Raw genomic sequence first — 16,547 nt, forward strand, 5'->3', positions numbered from 1 at the left:
CCCATGACCTAGCATCCAGTGAAGATAATACCTTTGCAGTACAATTCTGGGATTGCTTTTGGCATGTGTCCCCAGTCTTGACTATATTTCTTGATGCTTTATCTTTTTTTTTTCTAAATGACTTAGGTATATGCATGTTTTGACTGAATGTGTGTGTACCATGTATGTGCCTACTGCCTGTGGAGGCCTAACGAGATTGCTGAAACCCTGGGACTGGAGTTACAGGTCATTGTTAGGTGCCATAGGGATGCTGGGAAACAAACCTGGGTCTTCTGCAGGAACAGAAAAGCATTCTTAACCATCTCTCCAGCCTCTTGATGCTACATCTTTTAGGGTGTCATATATCTTTAGAATTGAGTTGCATGCATACCTACATTGTGTGTGTTTGTGGATCTGTCACATCCCTTCTTTTAAGAAGTTATGATGGCTAGTTTTAAAAGTCAACCAGAAACAACTTACTTAGACTTATCTCAGGAGAGCATTTGACTGAGGAGTTATCTAGATCAGGCTTGGTGTCTGAGCAGGTCTGTGGGGTGGTGGTGGTGGGGTGGTGGTGGTGGGGTGGTGGTGGTGGGGTGGTGGGGGTGGGGATTATCTTTTTAATTAAGATGTGATGACCTACAATGCATGCGGGCAGCACCATACCATGGACTGAGCCCTAAATTGTGTTAACCGTGAAGAAAGCCAGCTGATGGAAACAGGCAGCATGAGTGCATTAGTTTTTCTGTGGTCCTGACTGTGGACGTGTTGTGTGTGGCCAGCTATCTCAAGCTCCTGCCGTGGGGACTGCCCTGAGATGATGGGATGTTACTTGGAATTATAAGCCAAATAAACCTTTCCTGCCTTAAGCGGCTCTGTGGCTGGGGTATTCTATAGCAGCAGCAGAAATGGAAATGAAACAGAGGGCTTGAGTTAGATTGTAGCGTTTTGCTAGCCTCTGCTGCATACAGAGGCAGGGCTGCTTAATAGGTCCGAGGGTGTGCTTCCTGTTCATTTGCTCTTTGCCCTTTACGTTGGCTGTTGGGGTCACATATTGATTGTTTCCTCACAATGACGATTAGTGGAACTGGAGTTAGGATATCCAAATCATCCTTCACCTCCATTTTCTTCCTTTGTCCACTCACGTGATTGACAGGTGGACTCCACCAGCACTCTGCTCCAGGAAGACTGTGGTAGCATTCCCAAGTGTGGGATCCCTCCATGACTCTGTTTCCTGAGAGGTTGTTTCTTTTCTAGGAAAGTGCATGTTTCTTGCCCTTAATAGTTAGGCTTCTCATGCCCAAAAGCAGTTGAACATAAATAAAGTCAACAGAGTTGAGCAGTCATTTTATCGCCATCCGTTAACGGTTGTTCTGGGAGGTTCTCTCAGTGCTTTGGTGTGCTACCCTGAAATTCCTAGTTTTTCTTCTCAGGTAAACATCATAGAGCATATTCTAAAGCACACTGCCCTATGCCTTGTATCTATAATCTTCCATCTTCCACTCCCCAGGTTATAACTGTGCTTACCTTTTCCCTAAAATGTTCAGAATTTTTTTCATTCCTATTTTATCTAAATCTTAAATTTCACTGCAAATCTATCCTTCTCTACTTCTCAGTATTTCTTAGTGCTTTTTGGTTGTGATGTTAAGCTGATTTGAGCCACTTTGCTGTGCCCATCTTGAGGAACATTCTCTGCTGTGCCTGTAAAGCCAGGGTATGAGTATACGGAGGGAGGGATCCTGTTTCCCCAATGGTGGGAAGCAACCCATTCCCTCCAAGTTCTCCATGCATTATCTTTGTGCCAGAGGCCTACACAGCTAGGGGAGCACTGACCGAAGCTTTCTCCTTGTTCCTTACCTGCCCTGGAGCCTTGTGTCCTTTGCATTATGGCCCCCCTCTCACTCCCACAGTTAGTCTTAGTATTTTGGTCAGTGAAATTTCTTTTGTCTTTGACATTGGTAATGGACTCGATTTCTTCTACTTTCCCGCAAGTGACAGGTGTGTCTCTTCTAGTAGAACTTTCCATTGCTTCTTGACTCCTCGTCAGTTGTGTGTCCCCTGTTTCTGTTGATGTAACCACATTATTGATGTACTCTGTTGATGTGCATTCCTGGGGTTCATCAACTCTGATTGAGAGTGGAGAGCATCTGGGAGGGTGCAAAGAAGAGCACAGCATACAGTCCTGAAATGTTCCTGCTGACGCCTAGGGAAAGCCGTGCTATCCTTCAGTGCAGAGCGTGCCGGAATTCACACAGGCGCTCTGAAAATAAGCAGTAAGAGTTCAGAACCAGACACACCTAGTTGCTTCTGCAAAGTTATCAACTCAAAAGGCATCAGATAGGTTGTTACTCTTTCCAGGAGTTAATTTGTGTGATCGGAAAGGAGAGAGGCCTAGAATGTTGATTTTCTACATAGAAATGTTGATTTCTATTAGTAATTACATCTAAAGAATTAGAATTTTCACTTTTGGGATGTTTTCCATATGTCAAATCAGTCTCTAGAATTTTGGTTATCACAGTTTAGAAAAGTCCTTATTATGAAGATGCCCAGAGATTAAGTCTTTGTGCTATGTAAACACTGTGATTTGATAGTCAAATATAATTTAACTGCTGGGGCTATATAATAGTATTGGTGACAACAACCCCTAAACAAGTGACTTAACATTTTATGCTCACATGTCCCCAGTATGTATAAGTAAGGGTCTCTGTTCTCCGCATACTCAGGGCTACAGGCCAGCAGGAACCTCTGTTAGGCACAAACTTCAGTAACCACACAGTATGAACCAGGCAGTGAAATTGAACAAGTTCAATAGCTGGCCTTATTGTAGAATGAGTGGGAATACTTTATACCCTTAGGATGGCTGCTGTCAAAGTAATACCAAGTAATGTGGAGTCAGGACCTTCCTTTGTGCAATGGTGATATATGAAATAGTATAGCAGCCACAGAACATGGTGTGGTAGTTCTTCAAAAGATTCAAAATAGAGTTACCGTATTGTCTGCATCTTTACTTGTGGGCATGCGTACCAGTGCATTGAAAACGTGGTCTGAAGCAGTCATTGGATACCCATGTTCATAAAAGCTGCATACCCAGTGGCCAAATGCCCATTGATAATGAGTGAACAAAACAATAGTGTATTATTCAGCTTCCAATAAATAGGAGTTCTGATATTTCATAAAACATGGATGGATTGGACCTTGAAGACAATTAATTGAAATTAAATTAATCATGGAAAAGACAAGCACTAGGTCATTTATGTATGAGACATCAACTTGTCAAACTCGAAGAAACCGAAGTCTTGTGAGGTGGGATTGCTGTAAGGCCCGGGTGAGCCTTAATGGGTCTAAGGATCCTGTGATGACCTGTGTAACACACTGAGCAAGAGACTGGTGTTTGTCTCTCACTTTAAAAATAGAACTTCACAAGTTGGTTTTATTAATTTAAACACAAAAGTCATAAAAAATTCCTTTGTACAGTTGTGGACACAGCAAAGTTTTATATAGACCAGGTTAAAGAGTGTCTTTTAGAGGTGCAGAGTGTAAGTCCTAAAGAAGACAATGTAAAAACTGCTGATTTTCCTTGCTTCCTTCAGACAAAAAGGCCAAATCTCCTGCTGAGCAGCTTGACTGTCTGAGCTCCAGCCTTAGGGAAGGATGCAGGGACTGTGGAGCCTCTGCTTCAGAACCCGGGTGTCCGGGTGTTCGATCCCTTCACTGGGGCCCTTTCCTATGTACATGTGGGAAATGACTTGATTTTTTTTCAAGGAATCTATTTGGATTAAAGATTCCTTTCCCTTCCCAATAAGGCCAGTATTAGACAGGCTTAAAGTATGGGATGGAAATGCATAGAGACAATAGGAAGAGCAAGTACCTCCTGAGCATGACTAGCTTCTTTCCGGAGTTGGTCCCAAGCAGTAACTCATTCAGCCCCCATATCCATCCTGCCAGCTCAATTACTGTAATTATCCTTAGCTGACAGGTGAAGAGATTGAAGAATAAATTCAAGTACCTTGCCCAAGGTGACACAATAAATAACGGGCTGTGTGCGTGATAGCCATGCGAATGTTACCTTTGAATGGTTCTTTCTATGTTTTCTCAATTATTTATAGATCTGAAAGTTATAAGCATATTTCTATCTTTTAAACATGCTTTAGGGATGAAGAGAAGCCAAAGAACCCTATGGTGGAGTTGTTCTACGGAAGATTCCTAGCTGTGGGAGTGCTTGAAGGTATAGTTGCCTGTCCACTTTATTACAAGTCAAGATCCTGTCCATTGAGTCTTTGGACTTGACTGTGTTTGTTGGTAATCTCTATTTGTAACTCATCTACTCCTCTAGTAGCTCTTGCTGCCTCCTTCCTGCTAATCCTTTGCACAGAGGGCCCAGACTGACTAAAATGTATGTTCACATTGCACTTCTTCGTATATTCCTTTCAATGAATGGGCCTTTGTGATCCTGAGAACTTCAGACTGTGAGTTAAAGAGAGCTGATGTGATCCCCCCAAAATGATGATTTTCTAGCATGTCACTTTTTGGATTTTAAGATTAGAGATGTTCAACCCAGGACAGCGAATTAACTCAGTGGTAGAGTGCAGGTGTCCCGGTTTCCAGCCTGAGCCCCTGGAGGAAGAGAGAGGGAGGAAGAGGGACATGGGAAAGAGGGGCTATAACTAAACCAATCATCTGCAGATATTCTGTAATTAGAAAACCCCACAAATCTGGAAACATTTATGACCTCAAGCAGTTCAGATACAGAACTTCCAACCTGTGCTGGAGCTGAATAACCATCTCAGTGCAGTGGCCCCTTTTTGAAATTTGAATTTAGCGAGTTGGCGAAGCGTGTTTCAGAGTGATTGCAATATCCTTACACATTTTCAAGAAATGAATATATTTTGCTTTTAAATATTGGTGGAGAGTGATTCTGCTCATTGTAACCTGCATATTTCTTTAAAAACTAGGCTTCTTAAATTTGTTTGAGATTTTTCTAAAAAAAGAATGGAGTTAGGCTTATTAAATGTAGGTTTTTCTAATATTTGATTTTCAAGCTATATACTTTTTACATTGTTCAAAATATAATGTTTATGAAATTGTCTTTCTGTAATGGCCTAAATAAGGCAGATACAAACTGCATATTAGGCATTTAAAAGGTTACGATGGGGTAAGTGCATTTTTTCTTCAAATGCTAAATAAACATTAGGAGTGAATTATGCAGTCCATGACATCAGTTTTTTTTGCCATTCTGGCTTATCTGAAGTGGGATTGTATAATTCAGGAAGTAGCTCTAGCAGGCTGGGAGTGGGCACTGCAGTACCCCGCAGAGCACTTCCATCTGGGGTGCGAGCCTTCATCGTGGCTGCTACTTCATCTTGGCACTTAGTATTAGGAAGTTACTTCATAGATACTGTGCTAATTGATGTGGCTTAAATACATTCCTACTTGGGCTGTGTTTGTTACAGTGAAAATCATTTATTTCAGATCACTTTCCTACCATGTTTTCACTTCCCATCCTCATCCTCTATTTAATGCCCATGGTTCCTTGCAGGCAGCGTGCCGTTGCTTTCTTAATGTGTTTTCCTGCAAAGCATCCTCAGCATTTGGAGCTTCTGTTCCAGTGACCTAGCTTTGCTCCTCAGGCCTTTCCTGTTTACACTTCCTTTTCCTCCTGGTGTTCAAAGTCACTCTTACAAATACCCAGGTCTGCCTTTCCCCCATTCTCTCTGGCACCAGTGCCCTGACTCTCCTGACTCTTTGTTAAACTCTTCACCTTCTCTCCATGCACTGAGTACCTGAGTGTCGCTGGGTAAAACTTCCACAGCAGGAGAGTTGTAATGGATTGTGAATTTTCAGTGATAGTACAGAAATCTAAACTTAGCTGGGGTAAAGGGAGGACCTCAGAAGTGAACTTCATCCACCCGCACTGTAACCTCACCTGGAAAACTACACTGGCTTCCCTCCATTTTCCTTAGGGGCTGTTTTCATTTCCCTACTCATTTCAAGCCTAGAAAATTTTTTTTGGTCTTCTCATTATGTGAGAAACAGCTTTCCAATTTTCATGGAATTATTTTGAAGCCTGTGAAATCTACCCAACACTCTGAATTTAATTCCAACATCTTAATTTTTTTAGAAGAAAATCTTTCCCTCTGTGTATGAATTTCAGACTGCATTAGCTCTATCCACTTACACATCTACCACATTCTTTTCATCATAAGAATATGGAAGGGCCATTCTTGTATGCTCTTAGATTCTGGGTCTCTCGCTCTTATTTGTACTTACTCCATTCACTCCCCTTTCTGAGTCTTTAATTTCTCTCTCTCTACCTTGTAGTTCACCAGAGTATTTCCCTATGTTCTACTCCTTCACATCACAAAGATTAAAAAGAAAACATGTCTGATGTTCTTTTTGGAATACCTAAGCATCCGTTCCTACTCATAGTTAAGTCCCTTCTAGTGAGGGGGTGGGTTCACCTGCCTGCTCTTCCTTATTTTCAACATACCCTGCTTTGGTTGCTGGTGCCACAACTGTGAAAAAGGTAGATCTTGTGAGGCTATTGATTTCCTGTCTAAGAGCAAATCCACCGAATCCAGTTCAGTTCTTATACTGAACTCCTGTAATGTATTAAGGCATCAGGCATTAACCCTTCCTCCTCTTCTCTTAATCTCGCCTTTCCTTAAAAACACTTCTCTAGCCTCTGGGGCACTGCTTTCACTTGTTATTTTTTCTGCCTATGTGGGTACTTAGAAAATGGTGTGTGTGTGTGTGTGTGTGTGTGTGTGTGTGTGTGTGTGTCTGTCTGTCTGTCTGTCTGTCTTATTGTATGTGAAGGTAGGTTCCTCAGGACTTAGTATAGGCTCCCTTCCTTTTCTACAGTTCCCGAAGCCATCGAGGCTATGGTTTTCACCACTGTGATTTCCCACTATCTAGTCAGCAAGGGGTTCAGAAATTTGCATATCTAGCTCCTGAAATGGAAATCTCCTGGCCACTCTGAACCAGTGATTTCTACTGCTCCAGAACAGAGAGAGAAAGTAGTCCTGCGCTTTGTGTTCGGTCCCTAGAAACTATCCACTGTCCATCCATGTGAGGGCTATGGGAATCTCTAAGCCTTGTCTTCCTGTTGTGCTGTCTGTGTTCTGTCTAAATGCCAGCAGCTGAGCCCTATTCACACGCCATCTTGCATATTAGTGTAAGTGTATGTGTGTTTCCACCACAGCAAGTCACGGGTCTTCTGATTTATAGTTCACGGATTTGACTGATCTGTGTTTCTATTTTACTAACACAATGAAAGAAAATCCTAAGCAGGACTGGAAGACATTATAAATCTTTATCTTCCTTTGGTTGCTTAAACATGCCATGTTTTCGAGTCTTAGTTTCATAATTAGGCTGTTCCTTGGCCAAGAATATTCTACTGCCCAAGGATCTGGCCCCGTTAACTTGTACTCAGTGTTTAAATTCAAGAATATTGCTTTGCTGTGGGAATATTCATTGCCCTACTATCTATCCCTAACACTAGCTTAGCTCTTTTATACTCTCTTATTGTAGTTTTAGTCAATATTTGTTTATAGCAATCTTTGGTTGTTATAGCAACTAAATCATTGATTGGCTTATGACAAGAAATGGCTGTCTATAATGTCTTCCAATAATGCTAAATTACTGTCACACACATACGTGTGTATACATACACATCCAATGTTAGCACAATGTCCTATCTTAAGAGCTCATATCCATGTGAGTTAAAATTACAACTTGTGACTTGTGTACGCGTTTAAACCAGTGGGAAGGTTCTACTAACCCATTGTCACACATGCATGCATGCATATGTATAGTTATATATAAAATATATATGCGTGTGTGTGTGTGTGTGTGTGTGTGTGTGTGTGTGTGTGTGTGTGTGTGTAGGAAAGCTCTACTCAACCCTAGTCCTTGGAGCACAGTCATTGATGCTCTTTCAGGTTCAGGAAAGAATCCATATGTACACTTACTTTTAATAGCTGAAAGGCCAAATTGAAGAACATTAATTAACTTCTCCAACCATCCTATAGGAAAAAAATTTGAAAACACTGAAATGTTTGGTCAGTATCCACTTCAGGTCAATGGGTTCAAAGACCTGCATGAATGCCTGGAAGCTGCGATGATTGAAGGAGAGATTGAGTCCTTACATTCAGATAATTCAGGAAAATCAGGCCAAGAGGTGAGTTCAGCATTTGCATTGTCCTCTGCCTTCCTATTCTCTTTTAAATGGCCCAATGCAAATTTAAGGTTCTAGTTACACAGCTGCTAATGATGGAGAAAATACTCAAAAATATGTCTGCATTTAATTGTAGTAATTTAGATATATTTGTGAAACTTGTACAGAATGTATGATATGTAATCTATGTTAGATTCTCATCTAAAATTTTTCTCTCTCTCTCCGTCTTTTTCTTTGTCGTCACCATTTAGTGTTTTTATGCTTTTCCATGAAGGTAGTAGTCATCAGCAACGTGAAGTTATGGTCAGTTTTTACATAGGCACATATTAATTCATGAACACATATTGCTATAATTCATCAGGTTCTGTAGAGCAAACCACATTCCTATAGAGCAGACATTTCTGTTCTTATGAGATTGCTATTTGATTGCTATGGTGGTATTTTATTTGTACAGTACAAATCATTGTCTTCCTAATCAGTCACTGTGAAGCAATTGATGATTGATGTCTGGACATAAACTCCATGTTTGAAGATATAGTGAGCTTCATCTGTATTATTTCCTGTTGCATTCTTAGTGGATAGAATAGTGACTGCAAATATAATAACATAATTCATATAAAAGGCCTCGGACTTTAAGAAAACAATTTGTAGTTACTGAACAGCTGCGTAAGAAGTGCAAAATGATGCTGGGCTGTTGGTGCATTCTTTTAATCCCAGCACTAGAAAGGCTGAGGCAGGAAGATCATGAGTTCAAGGCTAGCCTGGACTCTTTATAGGATTATAAGACAGCGTAGCTTGTGAGACCCTTTGTCCACTTCTCCTTCCCATACTCCAACCTCAAAAGAAGCGTTATATGATAATGCCCATTTATATTAATAAGAACTGGGTTTATAAGCCCGGAAACAAGCTACTATTAAAGAAAATGCCAGCACCTACTTTACAATGTGTCAGAGCCTCAAGTGCCACAAAAATGGCACCACATACCACTCAATAAGTGTGCATGAACTTAAATCTGAACCCTAACACAGGAATAAACATTTCAGGCTTAGCAAAATGAACTGAACCTGAATCCTGGTGTTGCTACTTAAAAATATTTGTTCTATTATTTTACATCTCTGTATTGGTTTTTGAATGTAAATATTCATCAACTTAAACAAATAATAGGCTTTTGTAAATCTTGAAGTTTACACGAAAACAGTTTTTTTGAAGTTTTGTTGAATCTCATGCATGTATATGTGGGTGAGTGGGGGTGCTGGCCCGGAGCAGCAAGAAATTTAGCACATTAAGCTAAACACTAGTTTCTATTTGACTAGTATAATTTGCTGATGACAAATCTTTTTCATAAATTAGTATAATGTGTAGTTGTAAAATTCAGGGTAAAAATAGGAAGAAAACAGAAAAATCTGAAAAAAACAAGAAGATAATGTTTTTCCCAATTTCATGATGAGAACAGTGAGCATTTATGCCAGACGACTATTTTTTCCCTTTGAGTCAAGTTATGGGATTTGACAAGTTGATTGCTATCAGTAAGTATCACTCAGCATAAGACTGAAGAAGGCAGAGCTCTTGAGTCTTCATGGAAACAAGTGCCCTTTTCTTATGGCTAGGGTTTCTAACATCAACAGTTGTGGAAGAAGAGCAGTGTGCTAGAGAAGGCTTCCCTCTGTTCTCTTATGTGTGAGACCCACTGTTGGGATGTCCAAAGGCTGGGGAAACTGTCAAAAGGAGGTTTCACTGTAAGGCAAGCCTTGTCCTCCCCTGTCCGTGGTGTCCGATGGCGATGTCAGCACGTGTTGTATCAGCATCCTTCAAGTGCAGTGGGGAAAACAGACAGTGACTCTCAGTGTTGTTTCCTTTCAGCATTGGTTTACAGAGCTGCCGCCTGTCTTAACGTTTGAACTGTCAAGATTTGAATTTAACCAGGCTTTGGGGAGACCGGAAAAAATTCACAACAAATTAGAATTTCCCCAGGTTTTATACCTGGACAGGTATGGTTTATAGAACATGTTATAGTTTTGCAACTGTTCAGTGAGTGAGGGAAGGGAACTATGTAGAGAAAATGTTATTCCTTTCAATCGAAGCTTTACTGATTCATGGTAACTTACTATTTGTCAAGGGACTGTGTTCATTTTCTCTTATGAATATATGGTTACACATGCATATTAGGATTTTAAAATATGTTTGTGTTTTACATATGATATCTTATAAAATTTCAATTGATCTTTTGTAGTGATAATTAGACTTAGTACTCTGTTTCTGAAATATTTGGAAATACTAATGATCACTAATTTCTTTCCTTGATAGGTATATGCACAGAAACAGAGAAATAACAAGAATTAAACGTGAAGAGATCAAAAGACTTAAGGATTACCTCACAGTGTTACAACAGAGATTAGAGAGGTATTGTAACTTTCATGAAATTATGATGGGAAAGCATGTGTTTGGTGACTACCTAGACTTTATTTTAAATATGCTTTGGAAAATTCACAGTGGTAGTCATAATCATTCTGGATTTAAATTTCGATTAAATGTTTTAGAAACTAGTTTGCATCTTTAATAGGCTTTAGATGATTCTTTTGGAAATTGAAATTAAATATGTGATATTCAGCTTTTCCTCTGGTGCTGTAAGGGGAACTGAGGGAGTCTAGCACAGAGCACGAGATTTGTGTTGTATGGAATGGCAGCTGAATGAGAAGATTTAAACTCTAGCCTCATGGGCCTCCCAAGCTTCATAGAGCAAACTCACTCAGGAATAAGATTGCCATGAGGGGAGGTCAGGCAGCTCCTAGGAGTGGAACTGGAGCCAGTGCTACCAAGTACCCTAAGGGAGGAGCTGTGTGTGCAGATGTTCTCACATCCACAGGACTGCATTGCTTCTTAGGAAACCCCATAACATGTAGAATGTGGGTGTTGTGTACCCAGATAAGTCTACTGGCTGAAATGCACTTGGAGTAAGTCCACTTGGTGACCTACTACTTTTTCCCGAGTTCCTCTCATTTGCTTTTAATCTTCACATTAATAACATAAAATGTTGAGTGCGAATATATCCTATTTCCAGTGGGTTTTATTCTTAAAGGTTCCAGTACATGTGAAAAGTGCTCACAAGGTAAACAATGGTAAAAGTAACTACCTTGATGCTGAGGCCAGTGTAGGATTCAGGGAAGAGATCATTTGCAGATGGTCCATCAGTTTGTCTTCCCACTGATCCACAGTTTAGAACAGCGTCTTCCCACTGATCCACAGTTTAGAACAGCGTCTTCCCACTGATCCACAGTTTAGAACAGCGTCTTCCCACTGATCCACAGTTTAGAACAGCGTCTTCCCACTGATCCACTGTTTAGAACAGCATCTTAGGTGCATCCATACTCACGGCTTTCCGTCTTGATCAGCTTTGCTGTCCTTCCTTTAAGAACGTTGAGTGCATTTCTTTAATGTATATTCAGTTTCATCTTCTTCCTTAGAAAGCAAGCAAGTTTCATTTCTGATTTATTGTCTTGTTTCATTTTATAAGTCCTATATCAAAAACCAAATATGCTGACAACATAGATAAAACAATGATATATTTTATTAACAGATATTTAAGCTATGGTTCCGGTCCCAAAAGATTCCCCTTGGTAGATGTTCTACAGTATGCATTGGAATTTGCCTCGAGTAAACCTGTTTGCACCTCTCCTGTTGATGATATCGATGCTAGTTCCTCAACTAGTGGCTCCATACCATCACAGTCTTTACCAAGGTAACGTTTCCCAGTACAGTATGCTACTGTGGCCTGTATCCTTAATGCATTCAAGCAGCATTTTATAAAATGTTCGTATTGTGATTAACTTCAACAAACCTTCTAAAAAGGTAGATTCACTTAGAAGATTATTCTTTATTATTTCAGTAGTTCAATGGTTATTGATTGAAATTTTCATAAATTTTTTTCTGTTCAGGATTATACTTTGCAATGTTTTGGTCTGTAGTTTTTGAACCTTTTATGATATGTGAAACAGTTCTATTAGAGTAGAATTTGTTTCTGTTAATGTAAGTTGGTATTAGCAAGAGTTCTTTAATTAGAGCATGCATTAGATTTCCCATTTAAAAACAGAAAGATAAATCTTACTTTAAAGTCACAATTTCATCTTTATGAGGCTTTAGTCCTCAGGTACTAAGTGTTTCATCAGGATATTAGATCTGTTTCTTAAGATCGTTTCCTCTAGAAGTTACAAGAGGCTCTGATGCTGTCTATGTATTTGGCCTAGTCTGCCCCAGTGTTTCAGTTTGGAAGTTTAATCAGTAGTGTATTCTTTGAAAATACAGCACAACAGAACAGCAGGGAGCCCCTGCTTCAGAACTGCCCAGCTCATCACCTGCATCAGGTGCTGCCCTGTCCTTGAGGACAGTGATACACAAACCCTTCACTCAGTCTCGGATACCTCCAGATTTGCCCATGCATCCGGCACCAAGACACATAACAGAAGAGGAACTGTCTGTGCTGGAGAACTGTTTACATCGCTGGAGGACAGAAATAGAAAATGACACACGAGGTAAGAAGCTTCTCATAGTGGGCTCCTCTCACTTCAGATGACGTCGGACACTGATAGGAAAAGCACTTCTGGATTTCATACTTAAACACTAGTATTTTTTTTTTTTTTCAATCTTTTCTGAGAGGATTTTATGTGAGAAAAACTGATCTGGCTCTCCAGTTTATGCTGTGAGTGTCAGATTCACAGGGACCAAAGGGTTTCCTCAGATTACTTAGCTGATTAATGATATAACAGATGGTCTGATTTGCAGTCTAGTGTTCTAAATTTATATCAAACTGGCATTCACAGCTACTCCATTGGTGAAATGTCACAGAGCCTCAGAATTTGTACTGAAGTTTTCTACTTTCTGATGTTCGCATAATGGAAAGGGGATAACTGTCTTTAGGTGTAAGAATTTGCCTCGAGTAAACCTGTTTGCACCTTTTTTTTCATTTTTGTTTGCTTTTTTTCTAAATTGTACTTGAGATTGAACCTGGAGGTTTATTCATGCTAGAGATGCTGAGCCTTAGAATTTTAATTTTTAAATCTGGTCTAACAGATTTGCAGAAATGATCCATGATCCCAGTGCCAATAAGTACGATTTTCAGGGCATATGCAGCCAAATAAAAAAATAAGGGTTTTATGTGTGGGAGTATTTGTGCATGAACACATACATACTGTACTGCTGAGTTACCTGTCTTTCTTAAAAGAAACTTTGAACTCATCTCTTTATTTTTTGGTTAAAATATACTCTTTAATTCTAACAAAATAATATTTCATGGTGGACTATAGTATATATATATATTTTTGCTTGTCGAAATATACCCTACTAACTCTAAAGTATTATTTTATATTAAAAGGATGAAAATTACATTAAACAGCCTAATTGTCTTATAAGTAGTCAAACTGACTCTTATGGATAAGTAAATAGTCACAGTTTAATAGAGCAAATAATTGTACTGTTAGCCTTAGTAACTAGAGGGTTTGTCTTAATATTGTAATATCATATAAAATAATTTTAATATTAGAATTTGCTAAAATTAATTAAGCATCGTGTTTATTGAATACTGTAGAAAGTGTTGGATAATTTCCTTCTGGACATGGCAGATGGTGGACGCTGATAAACTTTTGACAGAAAGGTACTGCATCAAGGGACAAAAGAAATGAAAGTTTCTGAAATACTATTCAGTGACAGTACACATGGAGATTAATGACTGCAGGCATGAGAGAGAAAGCATTGGTCCCTTTAGTTCACAGTAGCATAAATAACTAAATAAACATTTGAAAAGACAAATTGGTGTTCCCTACCTGGAAGAGGAAGAAAGGATGATGAGTTTACTCTTTGTCATTTTAGATAGACGAGCTTGAGGACATTCATGTCATAAGATCTTGTGGATACCATGCTGTGGGTCAGGAAGGACTCATTTACTCCACATACTTGTTTTCTGTCTTTAATTTCTATTTTTGATTTTTAAATTGCTGTATAGTATCCCGACATACAGAAACAATGTAATATCCATGTGTTAACTACAAACAGTGTTGGCCTACTATATATATATATATATATATATATATATATATATATATATATATACATATATATATGTATATGTATATATATATGATATATGTGTATACATCATACATATACACATAATAGTCTTCAATAGAGTATTTTTTTAAGGTAACATTTTTCAGCTAAGGTACAGTGTAGGTTTTAAAATTATGACTATGTTTTAAAATAGTTCTGTATGAGAGGATACACTCAGGATATTTCCAAACCCTGGGGGTATTTTACTCTGGAGTAGTCTCCGGTGCTATGTATGGGGTGGTGAGTGGTAACGTTCCTTGAAAGCTTCCTGGAGGTTTGAGTGTGGTTTGATTGCCTGGTCTCTGCATACTTCCTAGATGAGTCCTATTTCTGTATTTTTAACTTTATCTCTGTGCTGAATAGCATCTCACTTCACACAGACTCCAATGGTAACATCTTAAAGAATAGTTTAGGAAACTTTTCTTCTTCTCTAGTGTAATTACAAGAGAACCTCGGTCCCTCTCTTCTTACTCTCAGTAGAAACCCACGTGACATTTGTCATCCATTAAGTCACATCTTCTGTTTGTAGATCTACAGGAAAGCATATCCAGAATCCATCGAACCATTGAACTTATGTACTCTGACAAATCCATGATCCAAGTAAGTGAATGCTGACCTACCATCATTGTCAGAACTGTTGACATACATTAACTCATCTTTATACTGTTTTTAAAGATTCGTTTTTAATTATGTGTTTGTTTGTGTGTATTTGGGTGCCTTTGGAGGCCAAAGGTGTTGGATAACTTTAGAGCTGGAGTTACAGTTGTGAACTGCTGGACATGTGTGCTGAGAAAAAAACTCAGGTCCTCTGGAGGAGCAACCAGTGCTTTTGACTGTTGGGCTATCCTTCCGTCCTCTCACGTCCATCTTGTTTATCGTATACTAATTCCCGTTACATGTTTTGTCATACAACTGGGAGATATTTTATTATAATATTCAGTATATTTGGTATTATAGTATAAACTAATGGGAGAGAATTTCTGATAACATTTTTAACGCATTTCCTTCATGCTGTACCTAGCTTACGTTACAAAAAAAAAAAATTACAAACCATTTTCCAAACCTCTTGATTAAAAAAATTATGTCCGTTGGGAGAAAGCATGACCATTTCAAGATACATAATTTTAGGAGAACTCTGAAGCTCAGTTAAACTTTAACTTCTAGCTAGGAGTTGTAGCACACACCTTTAAAGCCAGCACCCAGGATGTTGAGGCACATGGCTCTCTGTGGGTTCCAGGCCAAGGAGGGCTACATGGAAAGTAGGCCCCCCACTAGCACACATGGGCACATTTTCGGTTCCTTACACGTTTTAGATATATTTTACTTCATTTAACTTCCGTAGATCCTGCCCCCAGATAATGTGCATGATTGTTTGTTCTGTTGTTTTCCTCAAAAACTTTAATACTATTTAGAAAATGTGCCCCATCCACCCAGTTTTCCTCAAATAGGCAGTTTTCAGATTTCCTTGGAATATAGTATAAAAGACTGTACACTTGAAGTTCAACTTTGTTTTTCTTTCCATGTTAGGTCCCTTATCGGCTCCATGCTGTCCTAGTTCACGAAGGCCAGGCTAATGCCGGGCACTACTGGGCATACATTTTTGACCATCGTGAAAGCAGATGGATGAAATACAATGATATTGCCGTGACCAAGTCATCATGGGAGGAACTAGTAAGGGACTCCTTTGGTGGTTATAGAAATGCCAGTGCATACTGTTTAATGTACATAAATGACAAGGCACAGTTCTTAATACAAGGTAAGATGCTATATCATCACTGTTACTATTACTTAGAGATTACATGTTTATTTCTATGTAGGAGTGTTTTACCTGCATGTATGAAAGGGCACTGTGTCAAAGCCTGGTGTCTGTGTGCCCACCAGAAGATAGAGTGGATCCCCTAGAACTGGAGTTACAGACGGTCGCTGTGAGCCACCATGTGGATGCTGGGGACTGTACCCAGGTCCTCAGGAACAGCAAGTGCTTTCAACTGCTAAGCCCCAGGGTGACGGATATTTGAATAAAGAACTTGCTGTGACTGTTTGGCTGTGTGATGAATTCCCGCAGAGGGTGGAGAATATGATAAGAAGTATTCCTTGGTGACAGAAGTGAGAAGCTGGATTGAGGAAGTAATATAACCTTAAGCTAGACTTCGGTAATGGGACCCAGGCAGTCATATTGTCCTCAGAGCTAAATAGTAAATGGAAATCTGTTTTCCTCCATAGATGAGAGCTCTTTAGTTACTGCATCAACACATTAGCTGACATTTGACAGCACAGCCTAGCACAGAAGGCTTGT

At 39.4% G+C, this 16,547-nt stretch overlaps 1 protein-coding gene across 3 annotated transcripts in view; it reads left to right on the forward strand.

The window, feature by feature from the left end:
* Usp25 (ubiquitin specific peptidase 25) overlaps positions 1–16,547 on the forward strand; it is a 106,519-nt gene that overhangs the window by 59,528 nt on the left and 30,444 nt on the right. For all 3 annotated transcript variants that reach the window (XM_052741025.1, XM_052741023.1, XM_052741026.1), the window contains 8 exons: positions 4,131–4,204; positions 8,010–8,158; positions 10,016–10,143; positions 10,460–10,555; positions 11,730–11,891; positions 12,455–12,681; positions 14,781–14,851; positions 15,779–16,007. In XM_052741025.1, coding sequence (XP_052596985.1) covers positions 4,131–4,204; positions 8,010–8,158; positions 10,016–10,143; positions 10,460–10,555; positions 11,730–11,891; positions 12,455–12,681; positions 14,781–14,851; positions 15,779–16,007 — 1,136 coding nt within the window. The remainder of the gene's footprint in view (positions 1–4,130; positions 4,205–8,009; positions 8,159–10,015; positions 10,144–10,459; positions 10,556–11,729; positions 11,892–12,454; positions 12,682–14,780; positions 14,852–15,778; positions 16,008–16,547) is intronic.

The sequence above is a fragment of the Peromyscus californicus genome, unplaced genomic scaffold (genome assembly GCF_007827085.1).
Source record: "Peromyscus californicus insignis strain IS unplaced genomic scaffold, ASM782708v3 Scaffold_16__1_contigs__length_79575227, whole genome shotgun sequence".
Classification (NCBI taxonomy): domain Eukaryota; kingdom Metazoa; phylum Chordata; class Mammalia; order Rodentia; family Cricetidae; genus Peromyscus; species Peromyscus californicus.